Raw genomic sequence first — 21,662 nt, forward strand, 5'->3', positions numbered from 1 at the left:
GTTCCTAAATACCAATGTTACATTACGTACTAGTCGTACGTGGCTCTTCCAGTGAGCTCTATGCTCACTGGCTTGTTCCAAAACACCACTGTTACATTAAATACTCCTGTTATAAAAAATACTTGCTGTTACAAAAAATAATCGATGTTATGGAACTACATTATGAGTTATGACTATAAAATAACGTAACGGCCTGTTCCAAAACACCACCGTTACATTACATACCAGTAGTACTGTACCAGTTATACAAAATACTTGCTGTTACAATATAATCGATGTTATGTAACACGGCCGTGTATGGAACTACATTATATTGAAATGATTGGCCTAAAAATGTCCCGTTAAGGGCAAAGGCCTCCTCCTATAGAGGGAGAGCTCTATTGGTCTCACGCGGTGAGCTACTCACTTGGTTCACATTCTGCACAGTTTGGTATTGTTCGCTTGTTTCTGTCTCACTGGTTTTAGTCGCTGTTCACTTGTCTTCTTAGGTTTTTCCAGTCTTCCCTATGTCTTGCTCTTCTTGACCAATGGCTTCCTACTCGTTCACTGAAGAGGTCTGCCCATCTTCGTCTTGGTCTTCCGGGTGATCTCTTGCCAATGCGGGGATCCCATAGTGTGACTTTCTGCGTCGATCTTCCGTCTCTAAGTCGTGCATAATGGCCTCCCCACTTCCATTTGATGTTGGTGGTTTGCAGTGCTGGATCTTTAATTGCTGACATCTTTTGTAGCACTTCGTTTGGAACTCTGTCCCTCAGTGATAAGCCTAGTATCCTTCTCAGCATCTTTCTTTGGCATATTTGGAGACTGTTACGAAGTTTGGCAGTAAGAGACCATGTCTGGCACCCATATAACAGTACAGGAGTTACGCAGTTCTCCAATATTTCTACTCTGAGTTTCTTGCTGAGTGTTCCCTCCAGTACGATGAACTTGAGACTCCAGAATGCCTTCCACGCGAGAGAAATCCTTCGTTTTATTTCCTTCTCTGTCTTCTGGTGGAAGGAGACTAGCTGTCCTAGGTATACGTATTCAGATACGTATTGTAGCTCTACACAATCAATTATTATGGGTGACTCCGGCCCGTTCGACATTACTTGTGTCTTGGGCATATTCATCAGGAGGCTTAATTTCTGATCCTACATAATTTATCTGTTATGGTAACAACATGGAGTCTGGCCACAAAGGGAAAAACACTGGAGGAGAGGGATTCGATCCGGTGCTGTGGATCGAACATCGGTGTAGGCTATATAATATATGGTGCTACTGTTATTTTGGAACTGTTGTTTGGAACCTAGTATTTTCATGGAACTGGAACAGTTGGAACTGTTACGAGAAAATAACAACTTTTCCCATCTCTAATGTATAATGGAATTGCTATGTCTTGTCGCATATTATGTTAACGATCTCAAAGTTAAATTACGGTGAAACCGTCATTGTTACGTAACAAACCAATAAGGCCATATTTTGTTGATATACCCATATTTACTCTACAAAATCTTCCAAAATCATGTCTCCAACGCCTTCCGTTAACTTTCGAATCCGTATTCTAAAATTCCACTTTTCTAAAAACCCGTTCACTAGAACCCGCAATGATATCGAACTTTTATATTTAACTCAATATCATGGTTCCAATCTCAAAAAGACTGTATTTAGTCCCCCTCCACGCTGTATATGACCTTATTGTGTGAGTTATTGAACTTGAGAATCAAAATATACTGTATATTTTGGTGGCAATAATGATAGTTTCCGTTTTATTCAATTTTCCATAGTTAAATGCTATTGAAAGAGGAAGTAATTTGCATGTAGCTTTTATCGCATGATGCCGATTTAAACGTTGAGTGGAATTGATTCAGTATTGGATTACATCTACTGCTTCAGCTCCTCATTTTTGTCCTTCATGGTGAGCAGAAACATGAAGAAAGAGAGTGACTGGTTCAACATCTGCAATTTATAGAAAAAGCATACCGTACATTATTAAAATGAACTTTTATAAAATTGTCTATATTCAATTTGAGATTAGAAAGCCAAAATAAATTCAGTTGAAAGATTATTTTCATAATTTGAAAATCTGTGAAACAAATTTGCGTGTGTTAGGGCAAAACCAGGAATGTAGGATTTTTCTGTAATGAACAAAGGTACACAGATCGTGGATGACGTTTTTCTAATAGCTATTATTATATATCTTGTGTATATCATAGTGATGTGTCAACGAAATAATACTTTCCCCTCAACTAGGTAAGTCATCTAGCCTACATATTACACCGATGTCCCAAGAAACTGATTCCAATATTTTTAACGTTATTCGATGCGGGAGAAACTTGCGGTACCTATAAGAACTTAACACAACTTCTGAAATTTTAATATATGATGATTTAAAATTAATATAATGGAATAATACTTGGAAAATATGTTCTCGTTATTATATTTGTGAATTTGGAGTGCTTTTTACAACATAAGGTCCAAATTTCAAAATACTTACACAAAAATATTATTTCTTTATTTTCTGTCTTACATGTAGACTTCTGTATCGCTTTCACTTAATTATTTATTCCTTAAATAATAATAATAATACTAATAATAATAATAATAATAATAATAATAATAATACATTATATACAAATGTACTTAATATCAGTTCCCAGCGGTTTCTCGTTTCAGCCGTAAGAAACAAATTATTAAACGTACAGAATATTATCATCCCTACTGCCATTAATGACACTTGTCTGTACAGATGAGAGTTTTAAAGAGTTAGGACAGTTTACAGCAGTAACATTTTGGAAATATTCAACATTTTTTTCCTCCCTTACTGTATCTTATACAATAATGAAAATTGGTACCGGTATGTGTAAAACTCTCATCTGCTATATGAAAAAAAAATATATATTTTTACGATTAAAAAATATTTATTTTATTTTATTTTTTTTTTCAAAATTAAAAATAGTGGTAGTTCACTGTGCAGTAATGAAACTTTTTCCTCATAACTCACAAACTTGTTAACTTTTCCATTTTTTTTTATCTTGGGGATTAATTGTAGTGAATTTTTATGGCAGGCAGAGTAACTATCTCATGCCCCCATGTTTTAAATTGCTTCCAGTGCACTTCATTAGAACCAGGTACCCAGCTTCGAAGACGTTAGCCCTGTGAACTTACAGTATAATTATCATAATACAGGTTTATTATCTAAGAAAATGTTCTCTCCATTTTATTTTATTACTGAAACTCATGTTTACAATAGCATGCTATTTCAACTACATTCCTCAATACATTTTTTTGTGTTAGAAGAAAATACGGATATTTGACCATTTTTAAATGAATTTAATTTTATCAGACAATCTATCAAAGGTAGAGAAGTGATTTTGCACCGTATTGTAGATATGACATGTATAAATAAACACAAACAATTTCATCGCAGAATGTTGGAAGTTTTTTTAGTTATGTGGGAAACGCTTCATCGCTGCACATTGAACTGCCACTATCTTGAATTTTGGGGGAAAAAATGTAAATTTTTTTTAAACCGTAAAAATATTTTTTTCATATAGCAGAAGACCAGTGTTTTACACGTACTAATTTTTATTATTGTACAAGATACAGTAATGGAGGGAAAAAATGTTGAATATTTCCAAATTTTACTGCTATAAGCTGTACCTAACCCCTTAAGATTCCAACATTCTGTGTGCTTTCTTGGTTTGTAATGAGGATGACTTTATCCTTACGAAATGCACCGGCATAATGATCAATATCTTTATCAGCCTTAGAAGAAAATCTATAAAAAGGCTTAAGCCACCTGAGTAAGGAGAACTGAGAATACAATTGGATTTAACACAAGAATTCAAATTTTGAATCATGTCAACTAGTCTAAATAATGATTTTATTTTTGTGCTTTAATTTTTTGTTTCTTGAGGGTAGTTTTAAGCAAATTCTCCGATAACCTTCAGTTATCTTGGTGGTAATTTTAAAAATAAAACATTTTGTTTTAAAAAATGAATATGTTTAACATGAGAGCATAAGAATATATTATAGGCCTACTGTACATAATTTAAGTCTATAAATATTTTTGCATACATAACAAGAAAATAAGTGGTATAAATGAAATGATAAATTCTCTTACATTCATCATAGTAGAGTTGCAAACTGGGACGAATTTCCCTGCAGTGAGAGTGAACGTTTTGTTGGATTTAGCTATCACGAATAGGATACATCGTTGATACGAGACTGGCGTGCCCACCCAGTCTGAGGACCAGGCTGCGTCCCTCACGCTCTCGAACTGAAATAATTAATTTATAATGATGACACTACAGGAAAATATGCTAAATTTCATTATTATCAATCCACTTAACTACGGTCGGCATAGTTTTTTTTATTTTTATTGGGTTATTTTAAGACACTGTATCAACATCTCAGGTTATTTAGCGTCTGAATGAAATGAAGATGATAATGTCGGTGAAATGAGTCCGGGGTCCAGCACCGAATGTCATCCAGCATTTTCGCGTATTGGGTTGAGAGAAAACCCCGAAAAAGTCCTCAACCAGTTAACTTGACCGGGATTCGAACCTCGGGCCACTTGGTTTCGCGGCCAGACGTGCTGATCGTTACTCCACAGGAGTGGATCAGACAGTATAGTGCTTACTTTCTGTGCCCGAGGTTGCGGGTTCGATCTCGGCCAAGATTGATGGCATTTAGGTGTGCTTAAGGGGTTAGGTATAGCTTACAGCAGTAAAATTTTGGAAATATTCAACATTTTTTTCCTCTATTACTGTTTCTTGTACAACAATGGAAATTAGTATGTGGAAGTCACTGGTCTTCTGCTATATGAAAAAAAAATATTTTTTTAGGTAACTAACCCCTTAAATACGACAGCCTCATGTCAGTAGATTTACTGGCATGTAAAAGAACTCCTGCGGGACAAAATTCCATCACACCGGTGACGCTGATATAACCTAGGCAGTTGCGAGCGTCGTTAAATAAAACATAACTTAACTTAAATACATGAGTTTCACCCAGATATGCTGACGCTAAAAATAAGCTTTAGGTTCTTGGAAAATTTGTGCAAGTCATGGAAAGATGCGTCCATAAAATTATTTCATTGGACGTCATTTTAGCGTCCTTTCAATTTTGCACTTCACATAAGTAAAAAGCATATAATACGCTACATTATTAATTCATTAATTTATTTGTCCAATTTTAATTTATTTATGTAATTTAATATAAATTATTTAATCTAATGGAATTCGGGCGTTCTCTACCAAACTGCGATAGGCCCATGTCAGTAGATTTACTGGCATGTAAAAGAACTCCTGCGGGACAAAATTCCGGCACATTCGGCGACGCTGATATAACCTCTGCAGTTGCGAGCGTCGTTAAATAAAACATAGTTTAAAAAAAATAAATTCTACCAAACTAACTGAAAAAATAATAAATGCAGAGAGAAGTAAACAAGCAAAATAAATAAATAGAAGTACAAAATACAAATGAAAAAATTTAGAATATGAAGAGAGGGAAAAAGTACTAATACAAAAATATAATCACAATAAGTAGAAAAACTACGAACTATTACATCAATTGCCTAATGCATTTACTAAGTAACTAAATATCTACAGATAACAAATACCGTGTCCCAAAGCTACATTTACAACTAGATAGTTGACTAAATAGCCGGATGTGACGTCAGAAGTCATGATCCAAAACTACATACTGCATAACAATGAAGTCCGTAGTAGCTAGTAAACGAAAATTCTTATTTGATTGATGACTTGTACACTACTAAACAATCATGGACGTCTCATCAGCAATTGGAGCTATGAAATGTGAAGTTGCTTTGGAAGTGAAATTTAGAACAATACATTAACATTGACATTGGTATTCCAGTACCTTCTTTATCATTTTTAAATATTATAATATTTTAGGCTCTTATCTATTCTACTTAACTCGTAATGAAATTGCATTAGGACACTGCCGTCTTAATTCAGTGCTGCACCATGATGTCATATTTAAAGAAAAATAGTCTATGAAGGCTGTGATTCAAACATATGTTCAAAGCTCTCTAGTTTGTAGTTTACTAGTCAGCTACACCCCATTTCAGTTTGGTTGATAGGCTTTTCCCCTCTACTCACACTGTCTACCATCAGTGAAGGGGAAGATGCTACTGTCCATCTCACAAACGTTCGACTAATTGACTTCCTACACAGTGAAAAACTTTTATTTCTAAAAAAGTGTTTACCGGTACTCTGTATTTCGAAAGTTCGTACTAAGCATTTATATTGCATTTTATTGCTGTTTATATTAACTGGCACAACTGCTGACAACAGAAGGTAAATGTTTTCTCTACCGCTAGTTGCTACTCTATAGCATACACAAAGGGACAATCTGCACTGTGCTGCTCCCCGTGACTTCATAATACAAACTGACATTCCTAAATGTAATTAATTTATTAGTTAAAAATATTGTAATAATTACACAAAAATATATTCAAACATGTAATTGTCAACCATCTGTGACACTGTATTTTATATTCACTTATATACTTTCTTTCATATTTTATTTTTTAGTATGGACAGCTTTGGGGGGGTGCAGGTATAAGAGGTAACAGCTGCCATTCTGTCACTGGCGAACTCAGGGCAAGTAGAAGGGGAAAGAAATGCCTTCGCATCCTCTCAACTTGTAGGAAATTTCGTTTAGTTGCTAGTCACTAATGTGTAGTATGGATATGAACTTTGAGACACGGCCTAAGTAATCGAGGGTACACAAGAGAAACAAAAGAGTAACATTTCAAAATTTTTAAAATAAAGATAATATTTTCCGTTTACCTAGTTGTACTCCACCTAGTAAGAAAATTCTTACTGAGTTTGTTTTTCAATACTGTTAAATTCGGAAAGTCTTTGATATCACTAGGTAAGAAATTCCACAAAGGCCATAGGGAGGTAGTCATTCTTGATGAATACTTTGATGTTTCATATGTTGGTATAGGACATTATTCGGCTGTTTTCAGTGAGTGTGTAGAGTTTATGATATGATGGGTAACTGAAGAGGGAGGCAAGGTAAATAGGTGTATGAAGGACTTGGAAGAGGAGAACAAAGTAATGAATGTTCCTACTATCGTTAAGCCGAAATCGGTTTGGAAGGATGGGGAAGTCGAAGCCAGTTTGAAAGGATGGGGTTAATGTGGACAGCGCAACGGACTTCGCAGACGAAGACGACATAAGAATAATTGAAGGGTTTTTAGCCAGGCGTGAGTACTCCATAGTATCACAAAAATTAATTCTCTTATCTTAGTCACAACTTCTTATCTTACTCAGCATCGTGGTAAACATGAATGTTTCCTTAACTGCTGATGTCTGCAATATTAAGGTTAACTTTGACAGCATATACATTTAACAGTTCGAAGGTTGAATTTAAACCTTTAATATCTCCGAAATTATTTCATTAGATTCATAATGTCTAATTTGAAACCCTTCAATTGTGAACACTTTGAAATATTTGAGAGTGATTGACATTGATATCGGTCAGTAGAAAATAGTGGTATCCTATTCTCTGTTTGTGTTGAATTATAAACTCATAATTAGGCCTATGCCTTGCTTGAATTATTTGATAAGACAATATAATATACCTGTGCAACTTCTCAAATGCAATTAAGTTTGAATAAATTAATTACATTTTAATTATAATGGAAATACTCTTGGTCATAATATTATGGTGAAGAATTGAGTATAATATTGAAGCAGTCAAACATCATGTAACCACTTACCTTTTGTGTTAATAAACTTCCCAATATGCAGTATGTGAAAACTAACATAATCATTAACATGTACGTATAAACACCTAGACACATGTCTACGACATCTCCCATACTCTGCAAATAAAAGGAAAACATTAGAGGTGTTAATTCGAGAGAAAGAGAGTTAGAGAGAGAGAGAGAGAGAACGAGAGAGAGAGGTTTTTGAAAGAATATTATGGTATACATCGTTTTCATTCAGAAAATGCATTTGAATATTTTGAATTCAGAATGCCTCGTGTCGTATTAATTGTGTGTATTGTTCTTCCTATAGGATTGCAGTACACTATCTTAACTTTTTTAGTTGGTTATTTAAGACGCTTTATCAACTGTTTGGTTATTTAGCGTCAATGCAATTAATGATATGGAGATGGCATTTGGTGAGATGAGGCCGAGAATTCGTCAAAGATTACCTGACATTTTCCTTATAGTCGGCAAAACCTTGGAAAAACTCAACCAGGTAATCAGCCCAAGCGGGAATCGAACTCACAGCCTCGGATCAGCAGACTAACTTATAAGCAAATTTGTGAAATGCAATTATAGATTATTAAATTAATTATGTATTTGTGATCATGCAAATAGTCTTACTTACTGTAATAACTGAGAAAGCCACTGTACACATAGTGATTAATAGAATCAGCAATATTACAAGCATCGGTATATTCATCGTTGTTTCCAAGGTTTCTAAATACCTGAAAAATACAGAAATACTTTTAGAAATATGTGTGTATATTCGCATTGCTGGAGAGCAAAGTTTCAGCTTGCTAATCCTTTGACGATGTTCATTGACTTGAGACCTTCAGAGACTAATTCGTGATAATTGTGCGTGCATAAATTTTAAATCAGTGCTTTCGCTGGACATCTATTCATTCAATTTTTAATCAAATAATATTTCTGTTACCTTATTTACCATTATCTTCAAGTAGTTGATTCTTCAACTAGTAGCTTAAAACCATTAATATTTTATTCTATTTTCTTTCCATTTTTTTTCTTTTGTAATCTACAATTCATTATTATTTTCCAGTATTTGTCTTCGACTTTTTAATTCTTTGCACATGCTTCAGGCATTGTATAGCGTATGTATTTAATCAATTTAAAACAAATACTTGAAAATTCGTATACCTTCACCTCTTAGTATGTTTCTTTAGTAACCTTCACATTCGTCAGGAGTCTTATTTTTTCCCATTAGTTTATTTTTGTACCTTGAAACCACTATGAAAACGTCTGTTGCTGATGTTTGGTATATACAGGATGATTGAGGACCTCTGCAAGAAACTCTGGGGATCGATGGCTCGTGTAGGAACTACGCGACATCGAAAAAAAAAATAGTGACATTTACAGTTAATTATGCAATGGAATTATTCATTTATGTCTTCAAGTACCTACCCTTACGGACAGGTTACAAGTGTCCTGTCATTTTGCTGCCCCGTTTGAATAGAGCGCTCTTCGGAACACGCTTCCGATGCTCGTGAAGGGTTGTACCATTAACGATGTGAGGGGATATGTGATTCGACATAATATCCCAAAGCATTTCAACCTGGTTATACGAGCACATCTGAATAACATCTACGGGGAGAGTCGACCTGGTTGGCGAGTTGGTATAGCGCTGGCCTTCTGTGCCCAAGGTTGCGGGTTCGATCCCGGGCCAGGTCGATGGCATTTAAGTGTGCTTAAATGCGACAGGCTCATGTCAGTAGATTTACTGATATGTAAAAGAACTCCTGCGGGACAAAATTCCGGCACATCCGGCGACGCTGATATAACCTCTGCAGTTGCGAGCATCGTTAAATAAAACATAACATTAAACATTCTACGGGGAGCAATGGATAGGGATAGCCGGACCTGTTAAGTGGCCAGCGTGATCACCCGACTTCACGCCCTTAATCTTTTCTTTCTTTTGGGAAATACTGTGAAGTAATACACTACCGTCACAGGCCGATAACCACTGCTATGATGATGCAATGAATGTAATCAGGTTCAAGAAAGACACTTTGAACATCTATCATTTGTCAGCAAACATAATTTAAAAATAATTCATTTCATAATAAATTGTTAATTTCATAAAACCTATCTTTTTTCGATGTCGCTTAATTCCTAAACGAGGCATCGGAGAACATGTGTTGTTTACAAGAAATGATCCTCATTACGAGTTCTATCGATCCTGAGAGTTTGTTGCATAGGTCCTGAATCACCCCTTATACAGTATATGATTGATTGGGATGGGTATAAAAACGAGAACTTTACCAGCTAGAAACCCATTTATTCAGAAAATGAACGGTCCGTAACATTCTCGTTGCATCACTGTGCACTTCAGTCCAAAGAGACCTTTTGTGTTCCCTTGATGGGATGAGATGCTTGCCGGCTATGTAGCCCCGAACATCCACCAAACTATCGGTACACATTTCTCCCTAGATTTGAAATTCGTATACATCGCCTATAGATTATACCTACTGAAGCTCTACAAATTCATTACAATTCTGAGAGAACACCGTTCCATTCACTGACCGAACTTTCATGAGAAAATTTCTTTTCTCAATGAAGACCCGAACCAGAGAGGATTCCATAACGCTAGTTCAAGATATGACGCCTTATACCACGACGCTACGGCGTAGAACTGAATTAATTTAACGTGAGTTTTCTAACAAAGTTTATAGTTAATTACCTTATTATTTTTTGGTGGTGTCGTATACACTCATTCAATTCTTTCTGCAGCTCATATTCAGATTCAGAACATGATTTCATTTCTTTCGATGAAGAGCTTTTCTTCTGCTGTATTCGCAATATGTTAGCATTTAGGTGGTCCAATTGACTACATGCAATGAAGACCAAAATAGTATATAAATAAAGAAAGCCATAAAACGTTGCTTGTAACAGAAGTGTTGCCAACATCTGAAAATATAGAGAATAAAGGTTAATTATTGTTTTAAAATTAAATTAAATATGTCAGTAGGTAGAGAACCAGAATACGGACTGCAAGGTTGTGGATTCAATCCAGATCGTGCCAAACTTTCAGAACGATCCCGGAATGCACTTAGACTCAAAATTGGGGGACTTAAAATACAATATAATACGGCTGCAGTCTTAAAGCATTCAATTGGACGAGCTCCAACGAATAGCAAATAATGTTCGGAACAGAACCTTTGTATGAAAGTGTGAGGGCAATTTTTTCAATATATTCTATGAAATATAAGTTGAACAGTGTTAAAACTTAGCAGCGTCAATGTAATCTGCGCATTGCCGATTCGTCCCCAACCAGGTAGGCGAGACGGGAAAGAGCTAGTGTACCGCTAACATTTAAATTATAAACTATGTATAGTACATATAAATATATTTCGAAAAGAGAGAATCCTAAATTCTGAGTGGATAAATATTTTGTTAGGGTCCAATTATTCCTTTAATATAATTAAGAAATCATAATTTTAAACAGGCGTCAATTATGGTGTACTAGATATTTTTTTCAAAATAGTTAAATCCTTACAGTTGCTCAGTAACTAAAAATAATCAAGATGTATAAAAATAATCATTAGGTTTGTTCCAAAAGCCAATTCAAAACGCGTTACGAACTGACACCGAACATTTTTCGTCGCACTCGCTAGTTCAGTACGTTTTCAGAACCACCACGGGATTTTACGTTGTTGGAACCTGTCTTGAACTGTCCTTTCACGGCCTTCGGAGTTTCTTCTAATATTAAAATTATTTTCATCTTCCGAACACAGTTCGTCATAAAATAAATCATTCTCATCTTCAAAAAATCTCATGATCAATTACTTTTTTAAATTTTAACCTACCCCATTTCGAAGCATTTTAACCTCAACTTCAAATTAAACCATCTGCGTAAACGTCAGGAGTTCAAAATTCCCAGTTCCTGCTATTAATCGAAAACCAATTTCACTCGTTCCGACCGAGTGCCAATGCACATTGGAACAGGGAACTGGGAGTTCAAATCGGTTCAGAATTAGTTCCAGTCTTGTTGAAACGTATATTGAGATAATGTCAATGAGCGGACAGTTCACAATCGATTCTGAACCGTGCTGGAACAAATCTATTCTTGCACTCTGTGGTTCCAAGGGAAAATTTTGCCAATTTTTGGCGAAATCAGATTCCGCAATATGTTATGCATCTTGATGGTATCTTTATTGTGGCAAATAATGACATGCATGTCTCTATTATATTTCTATCTAACCCGGGTTAGGAAACATGATTTCTACGGATTTATACGGTTGTTAAAACTTTAAACACTCGGTTCGGAAAAACTGCAAGAAATGACAAATGATATTTTGCCTTGGAGCTACTATGGTAATGAATTTTGAGTTACAGAACAAGGATTCGTTGGAATATATCAATATTCAGAATAGATATAAAGAGAATGAGGTCATTTAAATGTAGTTTTGGATCTTGAAAGAAGAAACAAAAATGTCAAAACGCAGCTCACTTATTTTTAATATATTTTTAATTAATTTCAAAATTGCAATTCGAAATTAGCAACCAAAACCTATGCACACCTTATTTACGCTTATTACAATATTATTGCTTTTTCTTTGAAGACGTCGTCCTCGACTCTGTTAACAAAGATGTATGTTGAAGTATGTTTCATGAAAAGTAGTATGTTCTTCTGAAATTTCAGTATTTATCTGCAGTTAAATTTAAAAAAAATCCTTACGCTGTAATCTTATACGGCTGTTGGTTTTAATGGTTATACTGTATCCTGTAATTTTAGAACGTGAACAATTTCATCTTTATTATTATTATTATTATTATTATTATTATTATTATTGTTATTGTTGTTGTTATCTACGTAATCTGAAATTCTACTACACTGCTCATGGATTAAGCTAACGACTATCAGCTTCATGTACAAATAATTTTTCTTTAAAACACTATCATATTAAATTAAATATAAGTTTTCGTTATGATAATCAAAACCATTAGCGATATGCACTCACCTGTAGCTTATAATATTTATTCAATTATAATGTGTTGATATAAAGTTTATTATAAGTAGAGACTCTAAAAGAACCTAGAAGATGATATTTAAATTAATATATTTTTTATTGATTTAATTGTCGTCTGAAGTAATTTCAAGATAGTAGCAGAAACATTTTCTTTATAGTTTAATTCTATCTCAGATTCTGATTCTTCTAATTAGTATCCAGTTCTCTCAGATTAAAACAAAATAACTTGTTATTATCGAAAGATTTACACTTTTTAAACAAATTTGATTATAAGATGTTTTACCTGTGTGAAGTATACAATTTCAAATTGTGGACTGCTTGACGTGTCAAGTGGGTACCAACCGGGGTACATAAGCTCGTGTTTTGCAACAGCGCTTACTAGTCTATGAGTAGTGTAAAACCCCGTGGAAATAATTATTACTCTTCTCACAATTTTCTTGATTCTCGGTATCCATCCAGCAAACGTTACATGACCAGTTTTCGAGTTTCTTTGTGGCAGATCTTCCCATACAAACATCTCAGTCATCTTCAGCAGTTCGTTAAACGTACCCACTCGAAATCTGAAAAAAGTACGTAAATTAACTATTTGAAACATAGGCCTATCTAAAATAAAACATATTAAGTTATTCTTGGAATTTAAGATCTGTGAAATATCTTAATAGATCATGTATGTGACATACTGTACATTTCGATGATGTACAGTAGTGGAAAAAAAAAAACCGGACCGACCCTTGTAGCTGAATTCAGAGCCTTGTTCACTCCAGAGCAGGATAGACTGGTAACTAAGACTTCGTGGTTAGAATCCTACCTGGAAAGGAACTTTTTTTTGTTTCTTATTCAAATTTATTCCCAATACTTTTCGATTCCAGCGATATTTTACTACTTAATTAACTTATTATTCCGACAACATGAATTTTACCAGCAATCGAAAAGTATTGGGAATAAATTTGAATAAGGAAGAAAATAAAGTTTCCTTCCCAAGCAGGATTCGCACCACGGAAGTCTTAGTTATCAGTCTATCGTGCTCTGGAGTGAACAAGGCTCTGAAATCAGCTACAAGGGTCGGTCCGGTTTCTTTGCCACTACTGTACACATTTGGATATTCAAAGAAGTCGTTAAGTAAGATTATGAATTTAGTGAAATTATTCCTTACACGCAGACATAATTATAATTGTAACATTTTAACATATAATTTTGTACATTGAAGAATATTTGTGATATTAGTAGGGGTTGTTGTATTAGTTCAATGTGCTTCAAATAAGGTACATGCCCAAGTCGGTTATGTAGAATATACTCAATATAATATAAGTGAAAGAAATCATGTTTATTATACTTTCATTTGTTGCAGAATGCGTGGTTTACATTGTAATTAAAGCTTTGAAATTACCCATAAAATGAATCTCCTGACAAGTCAGGATAAATATTATCGACCATAAACGTCACTTAAAACTTTACGACTTTTGCACTGACAATCCATTTCAAACACCTGATCCTAAGTGTCAACTATATTGTGACAGTTTTTCTGACAACGAAAATGTATGTAATTCAGGCAATTAATCATTTTGAGAATGAATGAGAAAATAATAATAATAATAATAATAATAATAATAATAATAATAATAATAATAATAAGTTGTGTAATCAAGATGAATAATAATAACTTACAAAATGGCTTTTACGCAATCCGGAGGTTCATTGCCGCCCTCACATGAGCCCACCATCACACTCTATCCTGAGCAAGATGAATACAGGGTGTACCATCATATTGCATTTCCCTCAAATCCATTTTTACATTTTCTTCCCATCTACGTCTCGGCATCCCCAAAGGTCTTGTTCCCTCCTGCCTTCCAACTAACACACTATATGCATTTCTGGATTCGTCCATACGTGCTACATGCTTGCCCATCTCAAACGTCTTGATTTAATATTCCTAATACATGTATATTATGTCAGGTGTAGAATAAAATGCATGAAGTTCTACGATGTGTAATTTCTCCATTCTCCTGTAATTTCCTCCCTTTTATTTCCCAATATTTTCCTAAGCACCTTATTCTCTCAAAGTGAGGGTCCAAGCTTCACAACCATACAGAACAACCGGAAATATAACTGTTTTATAAATTCCAATTTTCAGTTCTTTTTTTTTAGAGCAGACTGGATGATAAAAGCTTCTCAACCGAATAATAGCAGACATTTCCCATATTTATTCTGTGTTTGATATCCTGCCGAGTGTCACTTATATTTGTTACTGTTGCTCCAAGATATTTGAACTTGTTCACCTCTTCAAAGGATACATTTTAAATTTTTATATTTCCATTTCATAGGTACTATGTTCTGGCCACGACATATAATAATACACTTTATCGTTTCGGGATTTACTTACAAACCTATCTCTCTACTTCAAGTAAAATTCCCGTGTTTTTCTAATAGCTTATGGATTTTCTCCTAGCATATTTATTTCATCCGCATAGACAAGCAGCTGACGTGACCTGTTCAATTCTAAAAGCTGTCTGTTATCCAGGACTTTCCTAGTGGCATAATCTAGAGCGAAGTTAAAAAATAAAGGTGATATTGCATCTCCTTGATTTAGATTGGAAAAGCAACATATATAAACTGACCTACTGTATATGGACTCTGGTGTACGTTTCACTGAGACACATTTCAATTACTCGAACTAGTTTCTTGGAAATATCAAATTCAATGAGAGTACCAAATTCAGTGAGAATATTACGTAAAACTTCTCTCTTAATGGAATTAATAATAATAATAATAATAATAATAATAATAATAATAATAATATGGAATTAAATTTACAGAAAGAGTAGGTGCGTCTGTTGTCACTTAGCGAATAAGAGTGTTGAAGATACGGATAACTTGAGATTATTACGTTTATTTATAGGCGAAGATCATTGGATTATTTTATTGCTTTCTTCGGTATGTTTGCAAATTTATACATCTGTTACTTACTGTTAGTTTATTAGCAAGTATTGCATCTGAAAGATTATTATACCAGCATTACATTTGAATATCTGCAAATATTCAATATTGCTTTGTGTATAAATTTGCTTAATTTATACACAAAGCAATATTGAAATTGTTAAATCTGTTATAATGTGACGAGTTTCATTACGTTAAACAGTGAAAACGCAATTACTTCAACATATTATTTATGAAATATTACATATTTTACTTCACAATTTACCGAGTTATAAAATGACATCTTTTACCGATACAGAATAATATATTTTGGTTTCTTGTTTAAACATAGAAATTTATTTTGTGTGCAGTAAAGGAAATAAATGAAAAACAGGTATCTCATTGGTAACAAGAATTATTACGAAACTCGAAATAGGATAAAACGATACAAGTGTGGTTAAGTGCGTTATTACAGAATCGAGGAAAAATTAAAAAACGAGACGTAGGCGAGATTTTTGTATTTCTGGAATTCTGTTAATGCAATTGTCATATGTGTATTGTATACAATTTTTGTACGATCGTCATTTAAATTTATTAAGATATTAATATTAATTATTGTATTGAAGGTCAATTTCTTTAGTAAGTAAAATTTACTGCTATAAGAAATGTTCGCATATAGTTGCTAGGGCACTGTGTAGCTTTCGTTAATTTGTAAATTGGTAATTCATTGTTTGTTCAGGCAGTTAAATTAGAATGCTTGAAAGTGGGTAATAAAGATTTGACTGAATAGCTTTGCAAAAATTTGATAATGGCAGACATTTTAGTTGACGCGTTAGTGTCTGCAATACTGCTTCAGTAACGTTCATTATCTGCAAACATTTTACTATTACGTTGGGTATTAAATAAATAACGGTCTCCTTTCTGATCATTTTACTTACCACACTATTTCGCTAAGTAATCATTACAATATTCTTGATTTATTTGTGTATATAACAACAAGCAACGCGTGGAATTGTGAACTTAAATATACGTGGCATGTATTTTATTTTTTATTTTATTGGGTTATTTTACGACGCTGTATCAACATCTAGGTTATTTAGCGTCTGAATGAAATGAAGGTGATAATGCCGGTGAAATGAGTCCGGGGTCCAGCACCGAAAGTTACCCAGCATTTGCTCGTATTGGGTTGAGGGAAAACCCCGGAAAAAAACCTCAACCAGGTAACTTGCCCCGACCGGGATTCGAACCCGGGCCACCTGGTTTCGCGGCCAGACACGTGGCATGTAAACAACGCCGATAAGTATTATAAAAAAGTACGGTCGCCCAAAAAATTATTATAACACGTACTCAATTTGGTGCCGTCCATAATTCTAAATTCGTGACATAATTCTTACCTGAAAATTAGTTCCATAAAAAATAAAATCGTTATCGGTACAACCATACGAAGTGTCTTCATAGTATTTTTCAACCCAGTGGAGTAATAAACTTCCAACCACTCAGACACATACAAGGAGTAAAAGCACAGCGACATAATTATATTATATATTGAACGTATTTTTGAAACACTTTTCATGTAAAGAGGAATTCCTCCAATTCTAAAAAGGAAAAGTAGATCATGAAATCGTTTCTCTGTTATATCTTGCGTATAACTTTTTCGATTTTCCATTTCTGCAAAATATTTCTAGGAGAAAAAACACTGTTTGCGATGTAATTATTACTAATACGCAATGGATCACTGACACAATTTCAGGAGTTCTTAATCCCAATTTTTAGACCACACTGACTGAATACCTGACATCTTCATTGTACGGACTATGTACTTATATATGTACTTCCTAATTGGCGACGTCCTACATATATTAGTAATGTAATTGAAGACGTTGGATCTACTATGGTGGGGAGCACAGGGGTAAGAAAACTTTACGCTCCTCGGAATGTTAATTATTAATAAGATAAAGTTAAATTGAACTGTGCTACTCCATTCTTTTCTGACTCGTTCAGTTATTTCGTTAACTTATCATTTATAGGAAACTAGAGATGTATTCAGAGAAGATCCTGTCATATTTGTGTTGGAGAAAAGGGAGAGCTACCATTTTTTCGCCCTGCTTTTGTTTATCTCATGCATTTTTGTTTCAGCGCATATAAATTTTTACAAATATAATTGTTTCGCGATAATCTTGGATATCAAAACAGGCATAAAATGACAAATACAATCATTCAGATATTTCATTAACTGTAGATTTTATTATGTAAATACTGTACGGTTGTAAAAAAAATATGCAAAAATTTGATATTATTTTTACAGATAATTATTAAACTCAGAACGAATATGGGAAATGTCTGTTATTCTTGGGTTAAAAAGTTTTTGTCATCCAGTATGCTCTAAAAAACACGAAAGTAGAATTTATAAAACAGTTGTTCTGTATGGTTGTGAAAATTGGACTCTCACTTTGAGAGAGGAACAGAGACTAAGGTTGTTCGAGAATAAGGTACTCAGGAAAATATTTGGGGCTGAGAGGGATGAAGTTACAGGAGAATGGAGAAAGTTACATAACATAGAACTGCACGCATTGTACTCTTCTTCTGACATAATTAGGAATATTAAATCCAGATGGGCAGAGCATGTAGCATGTATGGTTGAATCCAGAAATGCATATAGAGTGTTAATTGGGAGGCTGGAGGGAAAAAGACCTTTGGAGAGGCCGAGACGTAGATGGAAAAATAATATAAAATGGATTTGAGGCAGGTGAGATATGATAGAGCCTGGATTAATATTTCTCAGAATAAGGAGAGACTGGATTAATATTGCTGACAATAGGTACCGATAGCGGGCTTATGTGAGGGCGTCGATGAACCTCCGAGTTCCATAAAAACCATTTGTAAATTGTGATTATTAGCTATTTTAATATCCTAGATTATAATGTACTAAATTAAACATGCAAAGTTTTGTTCATTTAGCTTTTATAGTGGCTGAGATATAAAAAAAATAACTTCACTCAATTTTTGCAGGCCAATGGTGTACCTTGCCCCTTAAAAATATTTGTGGAAATTGAACAACACTATATGCCATAGACACCAAGCAACTGAATTGTAGGTTGGCTCCAGTGACACAAGCAATGAACATTTTATTTGTGTTGCTATATACGATTGTACTGTAATAATTTGTTTCCTTTTTCAGTTATTAATTTCGGATAGAACAGAAATGATAAGAGAAGTTCAGTTTAAGAACTTTGTGATAATAACAACGAAGATGATGTTAGTTTTCAAATCACAAAAAAGTTTTTCGAAGGAATTTCTTTGTAATTTCTATAGAAATATATTTGGCTATATTTTTTACAGTGGGACTGGTGTGGCACTTATTTCTTAGTTTGAAAATCCTTGTGTATAACTTGAAGGTTGAATATTGGTCATAGGTTCATATCTTTACTGTCAGCTTTTTGTTGTAACTTTAAAAAATAATCAATGGGTTTTTTTATTTTGATTATATATCAAAACTTTGGAGATTCTTTGGATATCAAGTACACTCATAGACGTACAATTTAGCTGACATAAAACACAGTCATTAGATTTGACAAGAGAGTTCCAGCAATGGTATATTCAAGTTACAGATTGTACCTAACTATGAAAAGATAAAACTTTTCCTTCTTCTGGACAGCAGGTGTATAATTTAACTGTGTGATAAGACTATTCGTAAATCGATATTATATCTAATATTTTCATTCACAGAGTTCATAAATGAAGTAAAACGTAGTTTATACATTAGGCCTACTGGCAGGATTTTTTTATCACTTGATTAAGTATTTTTATCGTATATCAATAAAGAGTACGTGATTCTGAAAAAAAAGATTAGTTTGTATTAGAAAAGAAAAACTAACCAATGGAATTTTTTATTAGTATTGATTTTCATTCAGGTCGCATTTCATAAGCAGTACGGCAAACTCAGATATACGTATATGATGATAAATTGTGTATAAATGAAAGGTACATAGTCCATGCACTACAACGCGCGCGCGTGTGTATTTTTACATATCGCGACAGCCCCTGAAGGGACAAGACCTTACGTATACACATGCCTCAGGAGATGTGAAAAATCATCCAATCAGTACGAGGTACTGTGTGATCAGCACGATTACCCCCTCCAGCCGTTGTGGCTGTTTTTAAGGGTATTCTGCCTCCTAACGTAGGACCCCAAAGTGATTACTTTGCTGAGAGGCACTGGTCCCATACACTGGACCAAATTTCATGAAAAAAATCTCTTCCTTGTGGAGACTCGAACCTACGCTAGTTATATAATTGCACAAGCATGTGTACATGTACGAAAGTAAATTACGGTTAGTATAATTACCAGGCAGAAAAACTTAACGCCCGATGAAGGTTTGCTGTTCCTTTACTATAGGTACGGATTTGTTTACTTGCGCGTGAGTAGTCACGTTCAGCGGTGAAGAGGGATAGGCAAAGTCCACATATTTCCGCATAATGACATAAAGCGTAGAATGAATAGGTATAGTAATTTCTGATAATGTAGGGGTGTCTGTATTTCAGTTTGGACTTAAAGGCTGAAATATAAAAATAATTTAAGCATGTCAGTAAAGTGGTGATTCAGAAAATTGACCAAAAATGCGAGTTATATGATTAATATTAATTGTTTGTAAATTTAAATGAATTAATTCAACCCAGCAAATATTGTACAGATAAATGTTGTTAATGTTTATACACTCACAGAAATGCTTAAAACAATGAGTTACTTCAAGGATATAAAAAGTACTGATTGCAGTGTAGGATTCTTTACTTTGAAAGAAATAGTTTTGAAACAATTATCCAACACTTCCAATGTTACAGTTGACGTGATTGAGGCATTGCGAGCTCTCACGTTGAATTACCCTGAATTTACATCTGTGTTGAAATGCGTCTGGATTCCTTGGGCATCTGTTGAAGCAGAAAGGTTTTTCTCAAAGTATAATTTTTGTTAAAGATCGTAGGCGCAGAATGAAAGAAAATAGTGTCATTTCTGCTATGATTTCATTCCACAAATAAAAATACCAGATGTTACATAATAGAATTTTTTTTATTTTTCTCAGTGTTATGAAGTTGTGCTTAATTTTAATATGCAGAATAAAATGATGTATGAAACCTTTTTTGTCATTATTTTGACGCCTAATATGTAATATGGGATTATTTATTCACGTAAAATCTATTTCCAATTTATACGAAACTATTGCGATTATCTTACCACGAATTAGTGACAAGACGAGAAATATAATATTTTATCACGATTTTTTTAATTAATGCGAAATTATGTGATCTCTATTCCATGATGTAAATTACTCGTCGAATGCAACACAAAGAAAGTAAACAGCAATCGACTGTGGTGACTCCGTCTTAGGAACAACTAAGACAGTAGTTCACCCGGACACGACCCACGCCGCCTTCAATTGTAGAGCACGGGTGTCCAAACGCCTATACAACCAGGAGATATTGCATGTCAAGCATGCTCTGCTAAGGTCAATAACTTTCCATATAAAATAGGAAAAACGACCTTAAAGAATACGCGCTGCGGGTTGCTTACGCCAGGGGTTACCTCGTGTGAGTTACAATGGACATGTATGCATTAGAGGGACTCTAGAACATAGTTAACCTGAAATCACCTGCCTCTCTTCACTCGGGCACAACGTTTCGCTGCCTGATAATTACACAAGCATTAGAATCGTGTTTTTATATTATATTTTGGATAGAAAGTTACCAATTTTCATAATGTCCTCTTAGTTATATGCTTTAGTACTCGTAGTAATGTATATGGTGATATTCTTTGCCCATGGGAGTAAATATAGTGAATAATGCTGAATCTTACAATAAAACGTTCACTGCATATTATGGTCTCCCATCTTGTCCTTTGTTGTAAGTATGAAGAGTAAGGAGTGAGTAAGCAAGTGATTCATTGTAAGTTAAACTAGAGAAATAATATATATTACTGAATATTTGGTAACAAAACATTTATTATCTATCTATTGTGCAACGAACGCTAGACAGAACAG

General features: G+C 34.2%; 1 protein-coding gene across 1 annotated transcript; it reads right to left on the reverse strand.

Moving 5' to 3' along the window:
* Positions 1-1,863: 1,863 nt before the first annotated feature.
* LOC138704307 (odorant receptor 2a-like) lies at positions 1,864-17,296 on the reverse strand. Its single transcript, XM_069832170.1, has 7 exons — positions 17,025-17,296; positions 13,001-13,277; positions 10,428-10,654; positions 8,358-8,457; positions 7,739-7,843; positions 4,106-4,261; positions 1,864-1,938 (listed from the first exon to the last, which is right to left on the reverse strand). Exons 1-7 carry the CDS (start codon positions 17,294-17,296, stop codon positions 1,864-1,866), a joined length of 1,212 nt encoding a protein of 403 aa, XP_069688271.1.
* Positions 17,297-21,662: the final 4,366 nt, after the last annotated feature.

The sequence above is a fragment of the Periplaneta americana genome, chromosome 8 (genome assembly GCF_040183065.1).
Source record: "Periplaneta americana isolate PAMFEO1 chromosome 8, P.americana_PAMFEO1_priV1, whole genome shotgun sequence".
NCBI classification, from domain to species: Eukaryota; Metazoa; Arthropoda; class Insecta; order Blattodea; family Blattidae; genus Periplaneta; species Periplaneta americana.

Coding starts and splice junctions, on each gene's coding strand:
- LOC138704307 (XM_069832170.1), bottom strand. CDS start 17,296: ATGGAAAATCGAAAAAGTTATACGCAAGATATAACAGAGAAACGATTT. Junction 10,655..13,000: donor AAATTGTATACTTCACACAG/GTAAAACATCTT, acceptor CTATATTTTCAG/ATGTTGGCAACACTTCTGTT. Junction 4,262..7,738: donor GAAGTTTATTAACACAAAAG/GTAAGTGGTTAC, acceptor TAATTATTTCAG/TTCGAGAGCGTGAGGGACGC.